The sequence below is a fragment of the Cyprinodon tularosa genome, unplaced genomic scaffold, assembly GCF_016077235.1.
Source record: "Cyprinodon tularosa strain WSP-4 unplaced genomic scaffold, ASM1607723v1 ctg748, whole genome shotgun sequence".
Lineage (NCBI taxonomy): Eukaryota > Metazoa > Chordata > Actinopteri > Cyprinodontiformes > Cyprinodontidae > Cyprinodon > Cyprinodon tularosa.
In genome coordinates, this window is record NW_024039505.1 from 188,229 (window position 1) to 215,559 (window position 27,331).

General features: G+C 40.2%; 1 protein-coding gene across 1 annotated transcript in view; it reads right to left on the reverse strand.

Annotated features, from left to right (window-relative positions):
• LOC119773153 (polypeptide N-acetylgalactosaminyltransferase 10-like) overlaps nucleotides 1–27,331 on the reverse strand; it is a 90,739-nt gene that overhangs the window by 44,940 nt on the left and 18,468 nt on the right. Inside the window, exons 2-4 of the mRNA XM_038269992.1 lie at nucleotides 23,702–23,798; nucleotides 16,524–16,662; nucleotides 4,203–4,369 (exon numbers count right to left, since the gene is read on the reverse strand). Coding sequence (XP_038125920.1) covers nucleotides 4,203–4,369; nucleotides 16,524–16,662; nucleotides 23,702–23,798 — 403 coding nt within the window. The remainder of the gene's footprint in view (nucleotides 1–4,202; nucleotides 4,370–16,523; nucleotides 16,663–23,701; nucleotides 23,799–27,331) is intronic.

A 27,331-nucleotide genomic window follows, 5' to 3' on the forward strand; every position in this document is an offset into this window, starting at 1 on the left:
TCCACTGCATTTCAGAGCTCTGCAGAGCATAACTGGACACACGTTTAGGGTCAGGTTACTAAAACAGGAGGGGTCCACTGCATTTCAGAGCTCTGCAGAGCATAACTGGACACACGTTTAGGGTCAGGTTACTAAAACAGGAGGGGTCCACTGCATTTCAGAGCTCTGCAGAGCATAACTGGACACACGTTTAGGGTCAGGTTACTAAAACAGGAGGGGTCCACTGCATTTCAGAGCTCTGCAGAGCCCAGCTGGACACACGTTTAGGGTCAGGTTACTAAAACAGGAGGGGTCCACCGCATTTCAGAGCTCTGCAGAGCACAGCTGGACACACGTTTAGGGTCAGGTTACTAAAACAGGAGGGGTCCACTGCATTTCAGAGCTCTGCAGAGCCCAGCTGGACACACGTTTAGGGTCAGGTTACTAAAACAGGAGGGGTCCACTGCATTTCAGAGCTCTGCAGAGCATAACTGGACACACGTTTAGGGTCAGGTTACTAAAACAGGAGGGGTCCACCGCATTTCAGAGCTCTGCAGAGCACAGCTGGACACACGTTTAGGGTCAGGTTACTAAAACAGGAGGGGTCCACTGCATTTCAGAGCTCTGCAGAGCCCAGCTGGACACACGTTTAGGGTCAGGTTACTAAAACAGGAGGGGTCCACTGCATTTCAGAGCTCTGCAGAGCATAACTGGACACACGTTTAGGGTCAGGTTACTAAAACAGGAGGGGTCCACTGCATTTCAGAGCTCTGCAGAGCACAGCTGGACACACGTTTAGGGTCAGGTTACTAAAACAGGAGGGGTCCACTGCATTTCAGAGCTCTGCAGAGCATAACTGGACACACGTTTAGGGTCAGGTTACTAAAACAGGAGGGGTCCACTGCATTTCAGAGCTCTGCAGAGCACAGCTGGACACACGTTTAGGGTCAGGTTACTAAAACAGGAGGGGTCCACTGCATTTCAGAGCTCTGCAGAGCATAACTGGACACACGTTTAGGGTCAGGTTACTAAAACAGGAGGGGTCCACTGCATTTCAGAGCTCTGCAGAGCCCAGCTGGACACACGTTTAGGGTCAGGTTACTAAAACAGGAGGGGTCCACTGCATTTCAGAGCTCTGCAGAGCCCAGCTGGACACACGTTTAGGGTCAGGTTACTAAAACAGGAGGGGTCCACTGCATTTCAGAGCTCTGCAGAGCACAGCTGGACACACGTTTAGGGTCAGGTTACTAAAACAGGAGGGGTCCACTGCATGTCAGAGCTCTGCAGAGCATAACTGGACACACGTTTAGGGTCAGGTTACTAAAACAGGAGGGGTCCACTGCATGTCAGAGCTCTGCAGAGCATAACTGGACACACGTTTAGGGTCAGGTTACCATGGAGGAGCTGGAGGACCCTACGGTACAAACTAATTTCTGCAAACTAAATCAATCTCAGCTTCTTCTCACTTTTCCTCCATTCTGAAATCACTTTAACCTGTTCAGCTTAGTGATTTAAAATGAATTTTGTCCTACAAAGATTAGCGTTTATATGAAATAGAGCCAAACATAAAAAAACAGTCTGTGCAAACAAAGCCTTGCTGTGCAGTGTGTCTGCCTTTGCTTACAGCAAGCAGGGATGCCTGCAACTGTGAGGGGCATCATTTTCCCAATCTTTTCACAATGGTATGATAGATCTTTTTAAACCACTTTTACCTTCTTTTCTTTCTTTTTTAAAGGCTCAGCCATCCTTAATAATTAATGAAAAGAATGTCGCCCCCCTTGGCTGCCCCATTAAGCTATTTAAAAAAATTTAGAACTCCACTATACCTTGATTAGGAGACAGTTAAAAGGTGACTAGTATCTGCTGAAGCCAGCGCCGTCCAGGAGAAAGAATTCAGATATCTACAGTAAAGTCTAATACATTTGAAAAACTTGTTCATAAAAAGACATTTTGAACCAAACTAAACTAAAAAGTAAAACTATTTTTTATTTTCAAAAGTATAATTTTATCCTTATTCATCCCACTAATTTGCACACACACTGTTCACCATTAATTTAGTTCCTGCTCCACTTGTGAGTGGGGATGGTTTAGTCTCAAGCTCTTGATGTGTGTTAACCTCTTAATGAGCCTGAGGCAGCAGAACATCTCATTACAGGCGACAGGACGGGCCGTAAACATATCCTGTAGGAAAGGACGGCGACGGTAAGCAGCAATTAACAAGATGTAAAACACTTTTAGAGGTGTAAGGAATAATAACTGAGAAAAGCCTCTGATTCAATTATCTGACACAGGATTTAACTTTAAGAGGAACCATATTGCAACAATCACTTCAAAGGACCAATATTATAAATAAATGAATAATGAGAGCGTGTATTTGCCGTTTGTACAGGAACATTTGGAGATGCCATGTCTGTTTGGATGTCGGTGAGCAGAAAGATGGGGCCTGCTATGGGATTCTGTTAGACGGCTGGCTCAGCTAGCCAGGAGGTGGTTTAATGTCAGTATCCAAACCTGGGGGAATGGTCATCAGAGCCTGCCTTTCAGACACAGCATTCTGAACGCACATTAGCTAAAACATGGAGTAAGAAAGGTAATCGTTCATTTGTGACTTTATACACAGGCTTCAAGACACATAGGGAAGGGCAGCATCAAACAGGTCTACATCAGACGGTCCTCATGGTCTGACAAGCTTCAGCCTTTTCAGTCATCTGAACATTATGGTGGAATTTTTACTTTGGGATCTCACCACGCGCTAGTGACACCGTTGTACTCGTGCACGAGTTTCTGTGCAGCCCTCCTGAATCGCGGAAGCAAAATATGTTTTGACAGATGAGGGCGAAGATATACTGTCCCTCCTCTGTGAGCCTCCTCCTGATTTGCCTGGGCAGAGATAATCACACAATGTCATGGTTTTGGTTCTGTTCAAGTTTTATCTCTTTGTTTTCATTGGTCTTATTTCCATTCTTGTGTTCTAGCTATTTTGATTGTATTTAAGTTCTTAGATATTTCTTGTTTGCCATCTTGTATCAGTCTTCTTTTCCCTAGCTCCCTTATAGCCTCCTCTGTTCACACCTGCTCCCAATCTGCTAATTAGCCACCTGGTCTTAGTATCTCTCTCCCATATATTCTCCCCATGTTCAGTCACTCTTTGCTGGTTTGTTCCTTCTTGTGAGTACTCCTGTTTCTCAGTTTTTGTGGATTTTGTGGATTTATGTTTTGGATTTTAACTTCTGTTGAACTTTTGGTTGATTAAATCTTCCAGAAACACTTCAGCTTTTGTGTCTGCATTTGGGTCCTGTCAAACCTCCTCCCCCACTTGACAGACAGGAAGTAGTGTCAGGAAGACTTTTGCTGGCTGCTTTATCTTATAAGTGAAGATGGTGGCTGCAAGTGGGACAGTGGAGGAGGCAACATTTGGCAGATTGGTTAATAGGAATTCCCAGCAATTCTTCCCCAAAAAATATTCCTCAGGAAGTAGCGCTGTAATCATGTCAGCGCAGGCCAATCAGGAGGAGGCACACAGGGGAGGTATGTCTCCGCTCCACCGGTCAAAACACATTTTGCTTTGCGTCAAGAAAAAATCAGTACAGAGGCACCTTCAGCAGTGCAGCCGTCCATGAGCCAGGGCGGCGGCCAGAAAGCAGTGCACAAATAGAACAGTGTTGCACACTCGTGGTGAAATCTCGGCAATGCACTGGAGGTAGGGGCACCCGCATCGGAGCTATTGCTCTCCAATTACTCGCAACTACTGAGGCAAATGAATCAACCATGACTTTAAACTTTTGCAATGCTTTTCCTAAAAAGTATTAAAAGTTGATATAACCAGTACAATATTATTTAATGATCTAGAAAAACCAGAGATGGTAAAGGAGCAAAAAATATACATAAAAATCTTTGGCCAAGAACAAAGCAAGATGGAACAAAATGTTTAAAAGTCACTAAAGAGTTAAAAATAAATTTTATACCAGAAATATATTATTTCTATATAGAAGAACATATATGGCATTCAGCCAAAATCTTCAGTCACTATAGACTCTGATGTTAGTTTATTAATTGTAGTGAACACACCAATAATTAGTAACAACAGTTTCAGATTGAAACTGTAAATATTGATTATTCATTAGTTTGTGTTCAGCTAATTAAACCACGTAAAAATCTGCTCCAACTTATAAAATATTGTTATGGTTTTAGTATTTGTGTTCAACAACTGCAGATGATTGTACCTTTATCACTGAAGTCGTCGACCAGGATGATTTCTGCGATGAGCTCTGGAGGAGAGCGGTTGATCACGCTGTGAACCGTCCTCAGCAGCGACGACCAGCCCTCATTATGAAACGGGATGATGATGCTGGTGTTTGGAAGCTTCTCTGAGTACAGCTTCAGTTTGCAGCTGCAAACACAAACAAAAAAACATCATTATTACAGTATTTTGGTTTCTGCAAAGGGGCACAACAGTTCCTTCCCATATGCAACAGCCGTGAAGCGATGGACGCTTAGCAGGCTCTTTGTCAGATCCTGGGTCAGAGTTTGAACCCATTTACTCGCCTTGTTCACAGCAGCTCTGCAAACTGGGCTTGATTCCAGGAGCAATCTTTGTATAACAATAATTTTCAACCAGTTTTTAGAAATAAGAGACAATAGTGTTTTCCACAGAGTATTCCACATAACATTTTTCTTTTCTTTATGTTTTTTTATTTTATTTTTACGCAGGGTGATAAGCATTGTATAAAATAAAAACTATTTTACTGAATGTTTTAATGTGAGCATTTAATTCTTAAGCATTTTATGTTTTCCAGCTAAAAAACAACAAAAAACCACATTCATTTTTTGCCTCGAAGTTGCTAAAGAATCGAAATAAATCCAAAATAAAATCCTATTATAACCCTTTATTTATAAAACTGCAGCTCCTCTGAGTGACTGCCTTATAATCACATTTAAACTGGAACAAAACACAGAATCAAAATTATAATCAGAATGACTTTATTGGTTTTACTTGAGCTGCTTTGACGAGCTCTGATAGCTCAGTGTGAAAAACTGATGATATCAGACTACATAACAGTCTACATCCAGACTGTTCTCTACATCCAGGCTGTTCTCTACATCCAGTCTGTTCTCTACATCCAGACTGTTCTCTACATCCAGTCTGTTCTCTACATCAAGACTGTTCTCTACATTCAGACTGTTCTCTACATCAAGACTGTTCTCTACATTCAGACTGTTCTCTACATCAAGACTGTTCTCTACATCCAGTCTGTTCTCTACATCCAGTCTGTTCTCTACATCCAGTCTGTTCTCTACATCAAGACTGTTCTCTACATTTAGACTGTTCTCTACATCCAGTCTGTTCTCTACATCCAGTCTGTTCTCTACATCAAGACTGTTCTCTACATTTAGACTGTTCTCTACATCTAGTCTGTTCTCTACATCTAGTCTGTTCTCTACATCCAGTCTGTTCCCTACATCCAGTCTGTTTTCTATATCCAGTCTGTTCCCTTCATCCAGTCTGTTCTCTACATCCAGACTGTTCTCTACATCCAGTCTGTTCCCTGCATCCAGTCTGTTCCCTACATCCAGTCTGTTCTCTACATCCAGACTGTTCTCTACATCCAGGCTGTTCTCTACATCCAGGCTGTTCTCTACATCCAGTCTGTTCTCTACATCCAGACTGTTCTCTATATCCAGGCTGTTCTCTACATCTAGTCTGTTCTCTACATCCAGACTGTTCTCTACATCCAGGCTGTTCTCTACATCCAGACTGTTCTCTATATCCAGTCTGTTCCCTACATCCAGACTGTTCTCTACATCTAGTCTGTTCTCTATATCTAGACTGTTCTCTACATCAAGTCTGTTCTCTACATCTAGTCTGTTCCCTACATCCAAACTGTTCTCTATATCCAGACTGTTCCCTACATCCAGATTGTTCTCTACATCTAGTCTGTTCCCTACATCCAGTCTGTTCTCTACATCCAGACTGTTCTCTACATCCAGTCTGTTCCCTACATCCAGTCTGTTCTCTACATCCAGACTGTTCTCTACATCCAGTCTGTTCTCTACATCCAGTCTGTTCTCTACATCCAGTCTGTTCTCTACATCAAGACTGTTCTCTACATTCAGACTGTTCTCTACATCCAGTCTGTTCTCTACATCCAGTCTGTTCTCTACATCCAGTCTGTTCTCTACATCAAGACTGTTCTCTACATTCAGACTGTTCTCTACATCCAGTCTGTTCTCTACATCCAGTCTGTTCTCTACATCAAGACTGTTCTCTACATCAAGTCTGTTCTCTACATCCAGTCTGTTCTCTACATCCAGTCTGTTCTCTACATCAAGACTGTTCTCAACATTCAGACTGTTCTCTACATCTAGTCTGTTCTCTACATCTAGTCTGTTCTCTACATCCAGTCTGTTCCCTACATCCAGTCTGTTCTCTACATCCAGACTGTTCTCTACATCCAGTCTGTTCCCTGCATCCAGTCTGTTCCCTACATCCAGTCTGTTCTCTACATCCAGTCTGTCTACATCCAGACTGTTCTCTACATCCAGACTGTTCTCTACATCCAGGCTGTTCTCTACATCCAGGCTGTTCTCTACATCCAGTCTGTTCTCTACATCCAGACTGTTCTCTACATCCAGGCTGTTCTCTACATCTAGTCTGTTCTCTACATCCAGACTGTTCTCTACATCCAGGCTGTTCTCTACATCCAGTCTGTTCTCTACATCCAGACTGTTCTCTACATCCAGGCTGTTCTCTACATCTAGTCTGTTCTCTACATCCAGACTGTTCTCTACATCCAGGCTGTTCTCTACATCCAGTCTGTTCTCTACATCCAGACTGTTCTCTACATCCAGACTGTTCTCTACATCCAGACTGTTCTCTACATCCAGGCTGTTCTCTACATCCAGACTGTTCTCTACATCCAGACTGTTCTCTACATCCAGGCTGTTCTCTACATCCAGTCTGTTCTCTACATCCAGACTGTTCTCTACATCCAGTCTGTTCCCTACATCCAGACTGTTCTCTACATCTAGTCTGTTCTCTATATCTAGACTGTTCTCTACATCAAGTCTGTTCTCTACATCTAGTCTGTTCCCTACATCCAAACTGTTCTCTATATCCAGACTGTTCCCTACATCCAGATTGTTCTCTACATCTAGTCTGTTCTCTACATCCAGTCTGTTCTCTACATCCAGTCTGTTCCCTACATCCAGTCTGTTCTCTACATCCAGACTGTTCTCTACATCCAGTCTGTTCTCTACATCCAGTCTGTTCTCTACATCCAGTCTGTTCTCTACATCAAGACTGTTCTCTACATTCAGACTGTTCTCTACATCTAGTCTGTTCTCTACATCTAGTCTGTTCTCTACATCCAGTCTGTTCCCTACATCCAGTCTGTTTTCTATATCCAGTCTGTTCCCTTCATCCAGTCTGTTCTCTACATCCAGACTGTTCTCTACATCCAGTCTGTTCCCTGCATCCAGTCTGTTCCCTACATCCAGTCTGTTCTCTACATCCAGTCTGTCTACATCCAGACTGTTCTCTACATCCAGACTGTTCTCTACATCCAGACTGTTCTCTACATCCAGGCTGTTCTCTACATCCAGGCTGTTCTCTACATCCAGTCTGTTCTCTACATCCAGACTGTTCTCTACATCCAGGCTGTTCTCTACATCTAGTCTGTTCTCTACATCCAGACTGTTCTCTACATCCAGGCTGTTCTCTACATCCAGTCTGTTCTCTACATCCAGACTGTTCTCTACATCCAGGCTGTTCTCTACATCTAGTCTGTTCTCTACATCCAGACTGTTCTCTACATCCAGGCTGTTCTCTACATCCAGTCTGTTCTCTACATCCAGACTGTTCTCTACATCCAGACTGTTCTCTACATCCAGGCTGTTCTCTACATCCAGACTGTTCTCTATATCCAGTCTGTTCCCTACATCCAGACTGTTCTCTACATCCAGTCTGTTCCCTGCATCCAGTCTGTTCCCTACATCCAGTCTGTTCTCTACATCCAGTCTGTCTACATCCAGACTGTTCTCTACATCCAGACTGTTCTCTACATCCAGACTGTTCTCTACATCCAGGCTGTTCTCTACATCCAGGCTGTTCTCTACATCCAGTCTGTTCTCTACATCCAGACTGTTCTCTACATCCAGGCTGTTCTCTACATCTAGTCTGTTCTCTACATCCAGACTGTTCTCTACATCCAGGCTGTTCTCTACATCCAGTCTGTTCTCTACATCCAGACTGTTCTCTACATCCAGGCTGTTCTCTACATCTAGTCTGTTCTCTACATCCAGACTGTTCTCTACATCCAGGCTGTTCTCTACATCCAGTCTGTTCTCTACATCCAGACTGTTCTCTACATCCAGACTGTTCTCTACATCCAGGCTGTTCTCTACATCCAGACTGTTCTCTATATCCAGTCTGTTCCCTACATCCAGACTGTTCTCTACATCTAGTCTGTTCTCTATATCTAGACTGTTCTCTACATCAAGTCTGTTCTCTACATCTAGTCTGTTCCCTACATCCAAACTGTTCTCTATATCCAGACTGTTCCCTACATCCAGATTGTTCTCTATATCTAGTCTGTTCTCTACATCCAGTCTGTTCCCTACATCCAGTCTGTTCTCTACATCCAGACTGTTCTCTACATCCAGTCTGTTCTCTACATCCAGTCTGTTCTCTACATCTAGTCTGTTCCCTACATCCAAACTGTTCTCTATATCCAGACTGTTCCCTACATCCAGATTGTTCTCTACATCTAGTCTGTTCTCTACATCCAGTCTGTTCCCTACATCCAGTCTGTTCTCTACATCCAGTCTGTTCTCTACATCCAGTCTGTTCTCTACATCCAGTCTGTTGGATGTGGGTCAAAGCTGAACTCAAACATTGAACGATTGATTTTTTTACTTTATTGATCTCACAGTGGAGAAGTGAACTTGTTCCGTCAGCAGAAATAGTCAAAGGAGAAAAAGGTGCATGGGATATATATAGTATAAACAGTGCGTCCACATATGACAGCTTTTGCTTTGTTGTATAGCAGGATCATTATACAGGGTTTATTGCACAGGATGTTTACATGGGTATTTATATAGATGGATATTTATCTACATAGTTATTGCGCAGGGTGTCAGATATAAAGAAACAGTTTATTGCACAGGGTATTACATAGTAATTTTCATACATTGCAGTAGTTATTGCATTTGTAGTGTGGCATTGTAGAGTCTGCTTGCAGCAGGGATGAATGACCTTTGGTAGCACTCCTTTTTATAGACAGGGTGTAAAAGTCTTTCACTAAAGGCTGCAACCCTTGCAATGCACTTGCGGACCACTAGGGGTACACATACCTTTGGTTGGGAATCACTGTGGTAAGGGAAAGTTCAGAGCATTGTTAATTTCGTCAACAAGGACGATGACGAAAATATTTTGTCAACACCCCTTTTTCCCATGACGATTTTTCCAGAAAATAACAATATGACGAAAATAAAAAATGATTTTCGTCAACGAGACTAAGACAGACATAATTTACGATCCATGGACGAAGGGACATTAAAAAATTTAATTGTTTATAATGAATTTGTACTTTTTAATATGAGTGTTTCTTAAGCTTCATAGAAGATTACGCGTTGTTGCTTGTTTGTCCCTAAACGGCGCCTGTCCCACAGTGTCTCGCGCCGCTCAGTCAGTAGCAGAGGGCTTATACTCATAGCTCAACTTCACAGTCATTGCAGATACCGGTGTGCGGTTTGTTAAACAACGCCTGGATGTATGGAGCCATTTTGTTTACAACACGAAGTAAAACACCGGAGGAAGGACGCCACCAAAGAGTCTGCGGCATGAAAATGGCAGGAATGAACACAGCGAATCTCAATCGACATCTAAGGTGCCGACACGCTGCCATAGGCACACACACACCCCTGGGAACAGGGGTGTGTGTGTGTGTGTGTGTGCCTTCCTGTGCCTCTTTCTGTCTGTCTCTGTCATACAAGAAAGATGTTCTACTGATACTCTGGATATTAATCGTTTAAATTTCTTCCTCCCAACTAGATTCCAGACACAGTGACACCACAGCCAGATCAGGGGTTTGGGAAGGAAGGGAAGTCTGTCGCAGAGTTGCACCCCCACCCCTGACGCCAAAGAGCAGAAAGTCCTGGAGAGCTCAATGGCAAAGTGGATTGGGCATTCTGGACTCACTGCAGGGACCATTGAGGATGAAGACTTAGTGGATATGATGAAACAAGCCGACAGAAGGTTCAATGTGTGCAGAGGGATATATGTTAAAAAGAGAATCAGTGTGTGGAGTTCTATTCTGCACAGTGTTATATAAATACAATAGAGAAAAAGAGAAGCAATGTGTGGAGAAGTTCTATTATTTACAGCGTTGACTAAAATGACTAAAATGACAAAATATGACTAAAATTGATTTTCGTAATTTAGACTAAGACTAAAATTAAATTGGGAAGGCAATGACTAAACATGACAAAGACTAAAAAAAGATTTTTGTCATTGTGACTAAGACTAAGACTAAATTTAAAAAAGCTGACGAAATTAACACCGGTACAGAGATGGACGTTATAAACGGTTGCCTTTACAGGCAGGTGGGTGGTATTTCCAGGGTGCCTGCCCCCTAATATGAAGTCTTTTTTTTTTTCTTGGTCCCTTTTTTAATCATTTTGTTTTAATTTCTCTTCTCTGTTGTTCTCTCACTTCCTTTTTTTTTCTCTTTTCATAAAGATTGCAGGTAGGTCTAACTGGTTACAAAGTCTAATGATGATTATCATCTGCATTTAGGAATATCAGTGAGTGCAGCATGAGCACAAGCACCAATAGAGTGACCTGAGTTTTATTTTTCCTTGTGCTCTAAATAATAAAAACCAAGCTTCAGGTTTTGGTTCATCTGGTGCTGGCTTCTGTTAAATGTATTTATTTAACAGGCGATATGTTAACTCTGTACAGCTTATTTTTTATGTAATATAGAAAACGTGCAATCATATATAAAGCTTGGCTTTTTCCAGAGGTGCCATTTTCTCATAAGCAACAAAACAGCATTTGAATTTAACACAAAATCTCCCAAAAATCAAATTTGAAAAACTTTGGGGTTGGAACTTTATTTCCAGATTTCCAGACTTTCCTGATTACTTTATCAGTAAAATTATCAAATCACTGCATTCAATATTTTTTCAACACAAAGTCAGTTTTCAGTTATTTGTCAGTCATTTTTATGTGATGTTAACATAATTTAAGATGTGAAACAAACATAAAATGATGCTGTATATGATAATAAAAGGGTTAAAAGCACTATATTCACTGATGTTCCCTATATGGATCGCCTTTCAGACACAATTCTAGACTTCTTTTAATATTTGAGGACAAAAGCAATATTTAAATAACATTGCTTAAACATGTTTAAAGCCAATGCTGGGTGTGATATTATGCAGTTTACATACAAAAGAGGTGAAGATACAAAAATATATGCAAATGAGTTCCAGTTAACATGTTCAGGGATTAAACATATAATATACATAAAGAATTACCTCATGTCCCATTATTAAATATTTAAACTTTATTTCAACTAAAATATGAAAAACAAATGAGAACTAATTGACATGCGAGTTTAGAAATTACTTTCGATTGTTAGCGGTGGAATTATGAACATGACCGATATCTATCTATCTATCTATCTATCTATCTATCTATCTATCTATCTATCTATCTATCTATCTATCTATCTATATATATATATATATATATATATATATATATATATATATATATATATAGGTGATGGCTAACCAACCAGACATCGTGTTGATGGACAAACAGCAGAAGAAGGCAGTAGTGATAGATGTGGCAATCCCAAGCGACAGCAACATCAAGAAGAAAGAACACGAGAAGCTTGAGAAATACCAAGGGCTGAAAGAGGAGCTAGAAAAGATGTGGAAAGTAAGAGCAGCAGTGGTGCCAGTGGTAATGGGAGCACTGGGGGCTGTGACCCCCAAACTGGGAGAGTGGCTACAGCAGATTCCAGGTAAAACATCAGAGGTCTCTGTCCAGAAGAGCGCAGTCCTAGGAACAGCTAAGATACTCCGCAGAACCCTCAAACTCCCAGGCCTCTGGTAGAGGACCCCAGCTTCAGGATGAGTCATACCACCCTACCAGGGGGGAGAAAACTGTTTTTATATATATATATATATATATATATATATATATATATATATATATATATATATATATATATATATATATATATAACTAATATTAACCCAGCACAGTAATATAGGAGAAACTTATTAAAGGTGAACTGACTGTAATTAACATATTAAAAACTGTTTCAGTTTATAAAACTGAAACACAATTTTTGTGACACTGAATTTTAGGCAGCAACAATTTTCTGTTAGGGGTTTATTAGCAGCATTACTAACATGTAAACAATCCATAGAAAATGAAATGAAATGCACTCAGTAATTACAGTGAGAAGACACTGAATAACAAACTCTCTGAGTAATAAAGCTCAGCGGTGCTGCAAATATGTCAGGACAAGGTTTTAATTTCATTACTAGCAGAGGTCATGGCGGCCAACATGTGTTGCAGCAACCTCCTTATAAATTAGCCCAGCAGGTTGCTTATCGCCTGAAGGCATGTTCATCATGGGAGGTGAGGAATGTTCCCTCGTGGATACTAGGGGTCTGTGTCAGTGGATGAAAGCAGGTGTTGAATATCAGCCAGCATGTTGTTTATTCACATATAAAAGCTGCAGAGATGGAAATCTGACTGGGTGGTTTATTTAAAACACCTCATCTCATTCAACTGGGAGACGGATGATAGTGAACGTGCTTTCAGTGAACATCAGCAGATGTGCAGGTTGGTGTCTGATCGCCAACAATGAGCTAATTGCAGAGTAGCTGCTATCCTACCTTACCAACCGACCAATCAACTGACGATAAAGATACCGTGAGTTATAAAATTAGGCCCCTTCCAAATCGCCTCTTATTGTTGCATCTGATTGATCCAAATCTCTTTGAGTAGCTGTTTGACGAACGGACTGGACGGAGCTGAAGGCCTTCCCTCCACGTACCAAACAGTAACCCCCCCCTTCTGATGCGTAATAAGTGCTCTGCTTGGGTGAACTATAGGTAGACAGATAGCTGAGTTGGTGTTTTTATTTGAAATAAGCTTTCTGATTCAGCTGCTGATGGTTTTAAGGTTTAACTGAATGCCAATGCTCACTACAGACCGACGGGTCTTTCAGCCTCATCTCTAGTTTAATGCATTCCTTATTCATTATTCATTTTCACCATAAACTGAATGAAACTTTCCTGTTTTGACTGCATGTAACATCTGTCAGGGTTTATTTACATTTTATCTGCTGCTGTTATGAAGGACACATTTAAACACATTAAGCCTTAAACTTCGAACATCACAGACTTTGAACGGACTCTTAAACCCCTCCTCCCCTTTTATTTCTTCAATTCTGCGTATTTTCAGTAGTGTTTATTGTTCGGGTTAGTTATTAGATATAATACTGTGTGATTGCAGCAAATAAAGGTACCAATGTATTTGAACTCGTGGTCTTTTGTGTTCATTTTTCACAGTGAAGGATTTATCACTCAGGTTGGATTCACTCTTCTTGCAGTAGCATCTGAATGAACAGAGACACATTTATTTGGTTCATGATTAATAACGTTGCTAAGAGCCACAGCCTAAATCATTAAATTAGTGAAAGACAACTGGATTTTTAACAGCTGGATTCAGGAGTCTAACCCTTTTAGGAGAAAGAGGCTAAAACCCTGGTCAGTAAGAAAGTTACAGTTATAATCATTCAACTGATGATACATAACTAGTTTTACCCTTGATTTCAATGACCTATTAATTAACTAACTTCCAGTTCTAGTTATTTAATACAATCATAATCTTCTGGTGAATTGGCACAACATTTCTAACAACCAAACAGGTTCCTGTTTAGTGTGATCTTATGAATATGTTTAAGTTTAATAATGTTTAAGAACTTTACTAGGTATTTAATACCGTTGACAGAATAAATGTTTCTAAAGTGAGCTGAGTTCATGGACCTCCATAAGGGTTTAAAAACATAAACTCAAAAAGAACTTGATCAAACATAAATAAGTGCATTTATATCTGATTTCCTTTGGAAATCGGCTTCCCAATTCGAGTCGTAATTTGATGTGTATGTATTTAAGTTTCAGATAATTTTATATCCAAGCAGCATCTGGATGAGGCTTTCATGGGAACGGCTCAGTGTGGCTGTTAATCACTGCCTTCTCAAAGAAAACCCCACTGCACCGAGGGATAGTTAAATCTTGAAAGGAAGACTTGTGTTTCTTAGTGCCCCTCTGTGACGCTGGGCAATTTAATCCAGATGATAATCCATCCATCATCTTCTACCAGCAGGTCAGCAGGATGTCTGAACACCAACCCTCCACATTCTTCACCTGGCGATGCCCTGCAGCCACCCCAAAGGCTTGCACAATGATGCACACAGTTAGCCAGCTATTTGTTATTATATTTTAGATTTTGTCCACCTGATAAATCATCACATCTTACTTGTTTGGAATGAATGTGCTGATATTTCTCTGTTAGAATGAAAGTGTTCCTTCAGGAATAAAAGTCGATGCACATTTCCATGACCTAAACAGATGAACCAAGGATGCTTCCATCATTTTCTGATGTGTAAATATTGTCCTATGAGGCTAAATGTGATTCACTTTCATGTTTATTTATAAAAGGTCAAAATCAGAGAAGAATATTTAATTCAGTATAAGTCAACTGAAAACTTTCATTACGTTTTTTGTCCTTTTTTTATTGTGAAGTGAAAAACTTCTGCTGAAAATTCTCAAAGCAGATTTAAAGTCCATTCAGATTGCAGCAATCTATCAGTCAAAGTTAATTCTCATACAGAGAACAAAGAAGCAAGTAGTCCAGTTAAGACAACCGCAATCCTCTGCTCTAAAACCACAGCTCCGCCATGTTTACATCATCAGTAGATTCGATATGCATCTAATTACCAGATAAAATAAAGCATGAAAATATACTATATCCCACTCACCAGAGATGCTGATTATTTATAAACTAAACCCACCCTTCAGGAAGTCCATTGAACCATTGAGGCCAGAAAAACTTTTCACAAAAGCGAATCTAAAATGCAGATTGTTACTAGCCTAACTTAACCATTTTGCTTTAACTGACCAATCAGAGGACAGAAAACACTGACTTAGGGTCGGGCCCTCTAGCTGCACCCTGTTTTCGGCCCTCATGTCCCTCCGTTGTCGCACAACTTGCCCCCACTTCCTCACCGCCTCGGCCATATCTAGACCCACAGCTAGTTCCTGATTGGCCCGTTGTGGCGTGGAATAACAGCGCAGACCACGCTTCAATATTGGGCAGAAATCAACAATATCTGCGACACACTCACTGCGACACACTGCTGGGGGACGATAACCAGACCTTTAAAGGCCCTCACAACCCACCACTCATAGAGCTTTGTTTTAAACATTGCCACATGCTGCTTTATGTGCAAACAGCTTTATTTATAGCTCTGGATTATGTGGAGCAGCAAAGTTAGTTAGCATCATCCTTTACAGCCACGTGAAGAAATATAATGCTTTATCTAGGATATAACTTTAGGTCCTTTAGTCTCTATTCAGGAGTGAAGTGTAGAGCTATTTCTCTGACAGCTCTAACTTTGGCAGATTTGGGATCCTCCTTGACAATGTCATTTGATCAGATTGCAATAAAAACAATAATTTAAGCAGTCTGCGCATTTTTTCTGACTGTAAGCTGCACAATTTCCAACCTGCTGCATCTCCAGCTTCAACCTGCCATAGAAAGGTTCATTTTGTCTGGTTCGTGTTGTTAGTAATTTATGCAATATACAATCCTTATTTTTGATGCTGCAAAACCAATAAATAACCATTTTATAATGTTTAAAACAACGTTTCTAATCGCCTACAGACTTCCCCAAAACACATTTCCATTCACCTGCATAGCTGGATCTGTTGGAGAGTTGTGTTGCATTGATTTATTTTATTCCTCTTCCAGCAATGTCATATTATTGTGGGAGACGTAAGGTCAAGGAAGCCCACCTTCCATAAACACAACAAATAATAAAATGTTTATTTTGAAAAGCAGTGGAATGGAAGCTTTTATAGTTGTTTTCATATAAAAGATGATTTAGGTTTTGGTGTCACAGAGAAGGCATGGCAGAAAAAAAAAGGATTATTGGCGTTACTGAAAGAACAAAAGTTCCCCCCCGGGGTCAATATTATTCTAGCTTTCTGAGAGAAACAATTTCAGTTATTCTTCCACACATAAACACAATACCAAACATCCAGCAGATGCCCTGCTTTCAGTATAAAGCACAACATGACTTTGTTTTAAATAAAGATTTTTAATGCTATACATTATTCCAAATGAGATCAAAAGATAAAACCAGTGTAAACATTTCTGGTCTTTAAAGGATCAAATTAGCAAGATGCAGACTGACTTTTGCACTTTCAACCTGCTGTGCTTGTGAGGGACTTACTTTTCATGGCGGATGTCTGGCAGGGAGCGGTTCAGGGAGATACGGTTGCTGACGTAAATGTTAAAGCCGTTTTCCCTGTAGGCCTGGTCGACTCGGTCACTTTCTATCAGAGGAAAGGGCTTCCCCTGTTCACCCTGACCTAGAAAACAAACACAGATATCATCCACTGACTTTCTATGCCCATATTCAAAGTTCTTTTTTTCGTTGTAAGCTTGTTCTTTCCATCAAAAAATGTTTTTTTTATGCCCATTTTTTCCCCTGCATTTTAATTTTAGGCAGTTAGAAGCTCTTGCAGTCTCATATTGTAGCAAATTCTTTAATTTCTTCTTAAAACTCTGACTTCATTTTAATCAGTTTATGAAGTACCTCATTAGTCAGAGAGAAATTCACAGTTAAGCCGACTGACTGTGGCAAATAAACCAATTAGTCAGAATAAGACTTTTAAACCTTATGATATATTTCAAGTGTGATTTAGGTTTTCCTCTGTTCAGCTGCTAAATATCTTATTCTAGTTTTAAGCAAACACTTGAAAATAAGCTGTTATGGTATAAAATCTAAAAATAAGCGCAAAAGCTGCCAGTTCTAAAAAAAAAATAATAACTTTTCACCAAACCTGGAGAACCTGAAAGCCCTACAGTAGAGGAGCTGTGGTCTCTAAGGTTTCTACTGCTTCTGGTTCGATGTTCTTCTGGTATCTTTGCTTAATTAGAAGCACGTATGATCTATTTCAAATGTTTGGTTGCATTTTAAAATGATCCAGTTAAAACAAACTGGTTTTCTACATCATCACAGCAAATGAATGCAGCTTCTATACTTATTATCTCTACTGTACTTGGTGCTTCTCATTTGTCAGAAGTAAGTTGAAGCAGAGCTGCTTCACATATTTTTCAGCCTGATGTTCAATTGTTGAAAAACAAGTCAATCATATTAACTTTTCACTATTTGTCTTTCAAAGTTCTGTGAAGCTGTCCTGCCTAAAAAGTCAGTAGAAACACTATAAATTAGTGCTTGTTGGTTGTTTAGTTGCTTCCTGGTCTCTGGCTCCCCATATGAGTTTTTCTGGTTTTTCGTTCTCAGTATTTTTGTGTTTTCGATGTTTTCCTCAGTTTGCATTAAATTTACAGGAACTCATCTCTGCTTTAGGGTCCATTAAGCAACCCCCCTTGTTGAAACAGGGTGTTGCTGATCAGCCGTAGCTATAAACGCCATTACGCAGTCATCACTGTTTTTTGATAGCCTGGTGGCCTACAGTATAATGCATTTTGCCATTTCAAATAAACAAAAAAATAATAATAATACTTCATTTTATTAATATTGAATATCTATATTGTTCATAACACAATACCCTAATGAGATAGCAGCACAACTCTACATTTTACACCGTTTGTAAAAAGGAGCGCCAGCGCAGGTCATTCTTCATCCCTGCTGCAACCAGACTACAACACCACACTACAACCGCGGAGAATAATTACTATTTAATATCCTGAACAATAACCTGTTTCTTTATATTTCTCACCCAGTGCAATATATATATATATATATATATATATATATATATATATATATATATATATATATAGTAACCTGCTGGATAATGATCCTACTATTAAAAAAAAAAAAAAAAAAAAGCTGTCATATGTGGACACACTGTATTTATTGTATATATCCAATCATGCACCTTTATATAACTCTGCGCTGTTTAAAGATGCCGTATTAAAAAGAAACCTTAGCAACTAATTATAAATATATCATTAATGAATGAACAAAATGTTAAATGTAAACTAAACTGATCAAAGGATACAGTTTCGTTCAGAATAAACAGATTTACAATTTGATATATAGAGTATTAATTACTAAACTATACCAGAAAAAAGATAAGACTCTAAGAAATTCAAGGATGATTCTGCATGTTATATTTTCAGATTGTCAGATTTATTTCCGCTTAGTTTTGGCTTCTTGTTTGATAGTTGTCAAATTACTAAAACCATTTAAAGATGCATTTTAATATTTAGCCATGACTTCATATTGGTTGACTAATATCAGTATAAAAATGTAATATTTTATTGGATTTTCCTTTGAAAACCTTGAACCCATCACTCCCCACAGACACAATCCTTTGGAGTCACCAATATTTCAGTGATAAATAATCTGATCGCATTACAGTGACTTTTACATCAATTTCTGCAGCAGGTTCTGAAGGAGAAACAACATTTGATGCAGTTTCCTGGCATCTTTAATTTTACTCTCTCCTCATCGTCACATTTTAGATTCTGCATATGCCTTTTGCTTAATTAGAATTTAATAATCAGAATGAGAGCAGATATGCAGAAGACAAATGAACAGCACCTAATGAATGAAATATTTTCACTAAATCGGAGATAGATTAAATTTGTATTCTTTAGTTGTCTTCATTAACTTATTTAATTTATGCTGTTTTAATATATGAACCTTCAAGATGTAGGTAGGTATACATGAACCTGAGTTGAACTAAAATAAATTTTAAACCTGTTAACCTGGTCATTTTCCACAATCCTACTTCAGAATGTTTTCACTGTTCAGTTCAAACCCATTCTCTATTTCATAGTTCTAACAAATGACTGTCATGACTGATCTGGTTGCCCTCTCTACAGTCTTTCATATTGTTCTTCTGAGTTTTACACCTTTCCATCTTGTCCCGTATTTAAGCAGTCAGGATTCCCTCCTCTTTGCTAGTTTATCTGGACTTCTCTCAGTATTTCAGGATCAGAGGATATTATTTGGAATTTTATTTTTGGATTTGGGCTTTTCTGACCACAGCCTGAGTTTGGAGCTGCCCTTTGGATTATTCTTATCTGAAGTTTTATATTTCTCTGCCTAAGTTTAGATCATTAATTGTGACAATCTTAGCATTGGTGCTGGCCTAATCCACAACTCGGCACACCTGCTCAACTCCCCCCTGCCTGCTATTAACACTAAGTGCTTCCAGCTGTGTCCACCTCCATGTATACCTGGTTTGGATCAGTCCCCAGTTCCAGATCGTCTCAGACACTGAGTACTTTCCAAGCTTTCAAATCCTTTTGCCCGCCGATCTGTAACCTGACCTGATTCAGTCTTCTTTCACCAATCCTGCCTGATCCCTTATCTGGTTCTGTCTGCCTGCCTGGAAACCCGACCTGATCTGCCTCTGGACCCCTGCATCAGTTCAGCCTAGGATCGCCTGCCCGTGAGCCTGACCCCCACTCTGACTGAGTAACCGAGTCTGCCTAACCCCTTTGCTTCTCTGAACCTGCCAGTTATCGGACCCTGTATCGGACCTGGACCTCCCTTTCGGATTCCCCCTTTGTACCGTCGCTTGGACCCTATCTCTGGATGCTTTACCCAGACTGTCTCTGGAGCTCATCGTTCTAAGTCCTCTGCAAACCATCTGCCGATCAACGGCCCCTGCTCCCACAAGCTCCGTCCTCTAACTGACCTCCGCCCCAGACCCATCACGGAGCTAACCACCGACTCTGAGACCCAGTAACAGGTTAGTCAGCATCACCCCTTGATACCTGTTGTCTCTGCCACAGAGGATTTGCACTTGGCAGTGATTTAATTATAAAAAACATAATTGATTGCTTTGGTTAATTTAATGCAAATTCAATTCAGAAATACTTTATTAATCCCAAATGGAAATTAAAGTTTGCAGTAACTCATATCTTATTTTTTAAACAGGTGTTGTAGGTGCTGATAGCTATAACAGAAGGATCTCCTGTAATGGTCTGTCTTGCACTAGATCTCTTGAAACCTCTGACTGAAGACAATCTGTTGGTGTTTAAAAATCTTCCGAAGAGGTTGCTCACTGTTTTTCTTTATAAAATAATCTCCAGATGTCCTAGAGGAGTTCCTAGAACAGAACTGGCCTTCTAAATTATCATGTTGAGCTTTTTAAGTCATTAGCTCTAATACTGTTATCCAGCATAGAATAAATCTCCACAGCAGATTTATAAAAGATATGTAGCATCTTGCTTCTATCACTGAAGAACTTAAGCTTCCTCTAGATTTCCACTTTGCTCTGTCCCTTCTTAGAGACAGTTGTGTCTCCAGTCCAGGTTGTTGTCCAGGTGAACACCAAGGGATTTCTACTCCTCCTCTTCTTCTCCCAGGATGTTAACAGGATTCAACTTGTTTCTGTTTCTTCTGAAATCTCCAATCATCTCCTTGTTTTGTTGACCTTCAGGATCAGATGATTGTTTCCACACCATGCCACAAAGAGCTTCACCAGCTCTCTGTCCTCAGCTTCTGCTCCATCTTTGATGCTCCCAATGTCTGCAGATTCATCCCAGGATTTCTGCAGATGACAGGACTCTGTCTGGTCCTGGAAGTCAGAGGTGAGCAGCATAAAAAGGAAAGGAGAGAGTACCGCCCTCTGTGGTGCTCCTGTGCTGCTGGATCAGCCAGCTGAGCCTTCAGTCTAACAACCTGTGGTCTGTCAGGTAGTCTTTGATCCAGGTGGTTGTTGATGCCTCCACCTGAGTCTGCTGGAGTTTCTCTCTAAGAATCTGGAGAAAGACCATGATCCTCACAGTGCTGCCTGCCTTGGCTAAATGACAGTGGGTTTGTTGAAGCAGGTGGATGATGACATCATCAACTCCATCTCCATGGAGATAAGCAAACTGCAGGGGGTCCTGATAGCCCGCTGGTTTGTTTGCTGAGGTGAATCAACAGAAGTATCTCTAGGACCTTCATGATGTGGGATGTCAGGGCAACAGGTCTATAGTCACTGAGGACTGCTGGTTGAGTCTTCTTTGGTCCTGGATCAAGGCAGAAGGTCTATAGTCACTGAGGACTGCTGGTTGAGTCTCCTTTGGTCCTGGAACAAGGCAGGAGGTCTTCAACATCCCTGGAGCTGTCTCCAGGGTCAGACTAAGGGGGAAGAGGTGCTGTAGAATCCCACAGAGCTGCTCTGCTCAGACCTTCAGGACTCTGACACCATCAGGACCTGCTGACTGATCACCATCCAGTCTCTCCAGTTGCCTCTTTACTGACTTCTAGAGACAGACAGGTGGAAGGTGGAGGGAGCAGCACCATCACCTGCTGGTCTGGCTGATAATAGAAGCAGGAGAGTGAATGTCAGAGGAAGGCAGGATGTCCATGTGACTGTGGGCAGGAGAGGAAGATGCTGAGCTGAACCTGATGAAGAATGGATTCAGTTCTTTGGCTCTGTCCAGACTTCCATCTGTCTGATCATCCTTCTGCTTCAAGCCTGGGATCTTCTTCATCTCTGATATTGTTCTACTGGAGCTTGTTTTCCAGCCTTTTCCTGTAGGCATCCTTGCTTTCACTTATCTTGATCTTAAGTTGCTTCTGCATACTGCTCACTAATTTCCTGTTTCTCTTCTTAGAGGTTGGTTTTTCTTGTTGAACATTTTCTTTATATCACCTGTGATCCATGGTTTATTATTTGGGAATCCTTTCACTGTTCTGGTAGGGATGCTGTTATCTACACAGGAGTTAGTAGTCAGTCTCACACTCAGTCATTGCACTGATGTCCTCTCCATGTGGCTGACATTAGCATCCAGCCTGAGGCCTCAAAACAACCTGGCAGGGCTTATTCAGCTTTATGTGACCATCTTATTGCTGTTCTTTTTAATGCAGGGTGTTTCTTATAAAGTGGCTTACACTGTTAGCAGAGAAAAATAAGATTGTGAATTGTTTTCCCAAGAGGAGACCTTCCTTCAGAGATGTAGGAGTCCTTTACATTTGCATAAAGCAAGTCCAAAGTTTTGTTTTTGTTTTGCTTTTGCAGCAGCTGACAAAACTGCTGGAACATTGGCAGAGTAGCAGAGAGTGAGACGTCAAAAATCACCAGTTGTTGCCACAATTGTATTTGGCTGTTTTGTCTGTAGCTGAGAAAGAACGGAACTAATTACCTAACATGCAGTGTCAGCAATAGCAGAAGGTGGAAGACTGCTGAACTCTCTGGGCGCATAATATGAAAAAAAAAACAAAAACAAAAAACAAGACAACAGTTCAATATCTGCGCTGCATTTATTATTCTCCACAATAACATGTCCTGGATGACACCGTCTGTTGATGCTAACACTGCCAACTCAAGTCCTTTGAAGTGTCAGTCTTTTTAAAATCTCAGTCTGCTCTTCTGGTCAGAGATCCTGGCAGAGACGCTGGAGTCTGACATGTGATCCTGCAGCCATGTTTCTGTAAAACGCATAATGCTGCATTGCCGGTATTTTAGCTGGGTTCTTGCTCAGCCTTAAAGTTCTAACTAATTTCCTAAAGAAAATTGCCCATGATGATGATGGAAGAGATGGTTTAAATTTCTTCTTCCTCGCTCTTCTCCTTGCTCCTACTCAGCATCCCCGGCACCTCCTTTTACACTCAGCTGGTAATTGCAGAAGTTGAAGTATTATTTCAGCTTTAGAGATGTTAAAGAGCTGCTCCCGGGTGTAAAAAAAAAAAAAAATCAACTTCCTACGGTTGCCTTGGTTACGCATTATAACAAGTATCCAAATAGGACAAAATGTCAGTGAAAATGCCTCCAGTTTCTCAGCATTCATCGACAGAGGCAAAAAACACCCGAAAAAGAAAATCTGATCCAAAAATGGAAGAATTCAAATTCAAAAAACAAATTATTAGACATAAGCTAGGAGACATACACCAATATGCAGCCACCTTAAGCAGCGCATTTCTAGACATGTCTGGATATTTTGAGATTTATAAGTATGTGTCCCTGCTTTTTTATTATCTCTTCAGATATCCACCTAGCTTTGGAGGTGATGACACACTTCAAAAAAAAAAAAAATAATTGCCCTCAAGGACCAGAACTGTCCATCACTGTGTAAAGTTTATAAAAAATTCCAGTGTATTGATTTGTTGGAAGTAACACTGCAAAAACTTTCAGTCCCAGACTTCCACAAACCCAGGTCATTTTCCACTCTAAGTTTCTCCCAAAACTACACAAAAGCCAATTAAATCCTTTACACTTGTTTCCAACTCAACGCCGGGGGAAGAATCAATGCTTATTGTAGATGATTAAGTGTGTTTAATTCTGAACTCAGGGCGCTAGGAGCCATATTGATTTGTGCTGGTTCTGTGGGAGAAAATCTACTTGGAGGGAATTAAGAGACGAAGAAGGAAAAAAAAAATAGAAGAGTGAATTTCTGTGGGGCCAGAACAGATGAAGCAAAGTGGCAACGTACCGATGCGAGCAGCATCTCTCCTTATTGCTTCATAGTCATGCCAGTCAACTCGTCGCACACCGTCAGCTCCCACCTGCACCACCTTCAAGTTAAACCCCTGTGGGAGTAGAGACAATAAAAACATTAGGATTCACCAAAACATTGAACATTAACTTAAAGACTAAAATCTATGTGGTATTTCAGGTCAAGATAAAGATGACCAAATTATTATTTTAGATGTCTGCACATCTACAGACACAGAAATACTTTTATTCCAAATAAGCTTTCTGTTTTGGCTGACGCCCGAACCATGCTCTACTCTCTTTTTCTGTTGCTGACAGCTGGGAATTTACCGAAGACATGGGGAAGAAATCTTCTTTTTAGTTGTCTGACATGCAAGAAAATGACAGTCTCATCTCAGTGGTGAACATACACTCATCACCATGAGCTATTACTCTCCACTGTGCATTAAAATGCACAACCAGCCGTTTATGAAATTCTCTCCCGCCTGCTTTAGAAAATGACTTCCAGAGACTGGAGATGTTATAGGATCACAGCACAATGGTAAATTAATTAGCTCCATGGGAGGACACAATTAGAGGAACGTTGTTAATACATGAAACACGTCTGACTGTGTGGAATAGTGTTAACCGGGCTGCTGGCTGATAGCGCTGCACAGTCAAACAAACCGCAGAGACGAGCCATGGGACGCTGTAAAGTGTCTGCAGCAGCTGTTCTGCCATTTTTCTCTGTTTGCTTCTGTTCTGCTTCACAATGACTTCAGCAGAAAGGCCAATCAGTGGAGGTGGTAGACACTCTGAGGAACAATGACAGTGGCGTTGGATGGAGGAGTTTGCCCTGTAATCGAAGGGTTGACGGTTCAAGCCCCGACTCCGACTTCCATTGTCGTTGTGTCCTTGGGCAAGACACTTCACCTGCATTGTCTACTGATGGCTGATGGTGGTCAGAGGGCCCGGTGGCGCCAGTGTACAGCAGCCTCGCTTCTGTCAGTGAGCCCCAGGGCAGCTGTGGCTACAATGTAGCTTGCCACCATCAGTGTGTGAATGTGTGTGTGAATGGGTGAATGAATGTAGTGTAAAGCGCTTTGGTCAAGTCTCCTAACTTGAATAAAGGCGCTATATAAGTACATGCCATTTACCATTTACTCACTGGTGCTTTTCACGTTTTACCATTTCTATGCTATATAATAACACAATGATGACAGTAAGATGAATTAAAATGGGTATGAATATATTGCTTAAAATAAATAAAATGAAATATAGTTTCTATCTTTTCCAATTAAACAAGCTAAGCTGCTTATTTTATTTCACAGAGACAACTGGAATAAAAATCAATCTGTATAAATATACAGTGCATCTTTTTTTATTGACTTTAAGCTCATTCTTGTAAAAATAACTCCATGTAGATGTTGCATACTTTTTATTGAATGCAGAGAGCCCAGAATGCAAATGATATTTCTCAGTATTTATCTAATTTTTAAACTACTGCTTTGACCTGCGCTGAAGGCTGTGGACTGTCTGTACCATTTAATTTAATGCTTAATTAATACAAAAAACTTCAGTCATAACATTAGCTATGAAAGGGTGCAGCTGAAATTCCTCAATCAATCTAGTTAACAAGTATTTATAATCATTCACTTCCTATTGATCTACCAACCGTTAGATAAAAATACACACAGCTGTGAAAGATTTACAGCTAAACCGCCTCACATGCAATGAAGTGTTGCTTAGAAAATTGCAGCTAAAGTGTCAGTTTGCAGAATCATTTCGATCATTTAGGGTGAAAATCTCAGAAGGTGCTTTTAGAAGGACACAGCAAGCAGCAGATTTAGCTCAGCCTGAGCAGAGCACTAGATAATTCCACCAATTCAGAGATACAACACTGGCAGCTGCTGGGTGTGATTGCATCTGTACCTACAGAGTAAATACCTTTGAGGAGGGTAACAAAAAGGAAAAAAAAAACAATGAAGGGCAGTGAAACTGTGTATTCAGTAGCTGCAAACTACAACATTTAAAATCTGGATCTTTTTTCATGGCAGAAAAAAGTATATAGAATAACACAACTCTAATAAGGCTCCTAAATACATATGAGAAAATAAAATGTCAATACAAATAACATGCTCGACTCTTTAATGCTGATATAATCAATCCCCCTTCTGGTGTTGACTCATTCATAACATTCCTTGGAAAGGTTTTAAAACAAAAATCCAACAATATTAATCTCTCTGGAGAACAAACAGAATAACAATTTCATCCTTATCTTATTTTAATGGACATTCCTGAATCCTTTAAATCATGTCATGGTTCTCCGGAAAAAGTAAAGAATTCTGTGTTTTAAACCGAATTCATGAAGATGTTTCACATCAAGCGACATCTCTACTGCAGATGGATCCTACGTCTGAGCAGTCCTTGTATTACTAAAATATTAATCAGCAGATCAGAACTTTTTTCGATCTCTTCCTATCAAATGACACTTTATTCATTTTTTTTAACAAACCTAAATTAAGTAACACTTTCCATGCTCTAGGATAAAACCCCTGCTAATGATAAGCACCAGCTTGACTGAAATTGTGTTTATTGCGCCACCTATAGGTGTCTGATCTGATAGATCAGATTTTGTCACAAACTGGTTAATTTTTTTTTAGACATTTTAATTTAAATATAAATTCAAAGATAGTTTTGCTTAATTTAAAAACTCTAAATGAAGATCATATTATCAGATTTCCATCTGAAAGTCACTAAGCCATTTACTTTGCAGCAGTTTGTTATTCTGAACAAGCAGCAGCAGCAGCAGGAAAAACTGATCCTTTCTTTTTTGAAAGAAAACTGTAGAAATGATGGGAGCACTGCTCTGCCACAGACTCATCTGGAAAAAAAACATTTAATGCAAAAACACTGAGACAGAAGTATTTTTAAATGGTGAAGTATACTAAAGTTGTATCAGTAGCTCACTGACTGCAGGTAATAATTAGCAATAGTCACATTGCTAATAAGAAAATAGTTTTACAGTCAAATCACTTTTGACTCTTCTGAAGGGTTAAAGTCGTAGGATAACAGCTGTTCCATTTCTGAATTCTCCCGAGTGGTGCCCGACTTTACACGAGTGAATAAAGTGAATGTCATTGGTCGATTATCAAGGGGGCGGGATTGTTGTGGCAGAAGGTTCGAAAGCTATTTGATTGTGGCCGGTTTGTCGGAAGCATCTTGCTAACCAGTTAGCAACTTAGTGCTAGCAGGTTCCCAATGGGAAATTCCATTGGGACCAAGTAGCACTAAATTGGTGACTTAGAAACGACGCTGTCAAGGAACGCTATGGACAGCGGAAACATGCAAGAGGAGGAGAGTTTAGTGTCAGAGGGCGTGGATGAGTCTCCTCCGTCATCCATTTTTTATTTAGAGGAGGAAAGCGGGGACGAAGATGTTGAAACTTATGAAACTTATTTGTTTTTTACACATGCCCCAACATAAACCCACCTCCCTCACAAAATTACATAATCCAGTAGTCAGCAGATCTGGAGGACCTTGCAGAGAACAACCGTCCAGGGGAATTAAGTCCCAGCTCTTATTAACTCAACACTAATATGAAAGAAATGCAGCTGGACACTGAATTAACCTACCTTTCTGTTGGAAC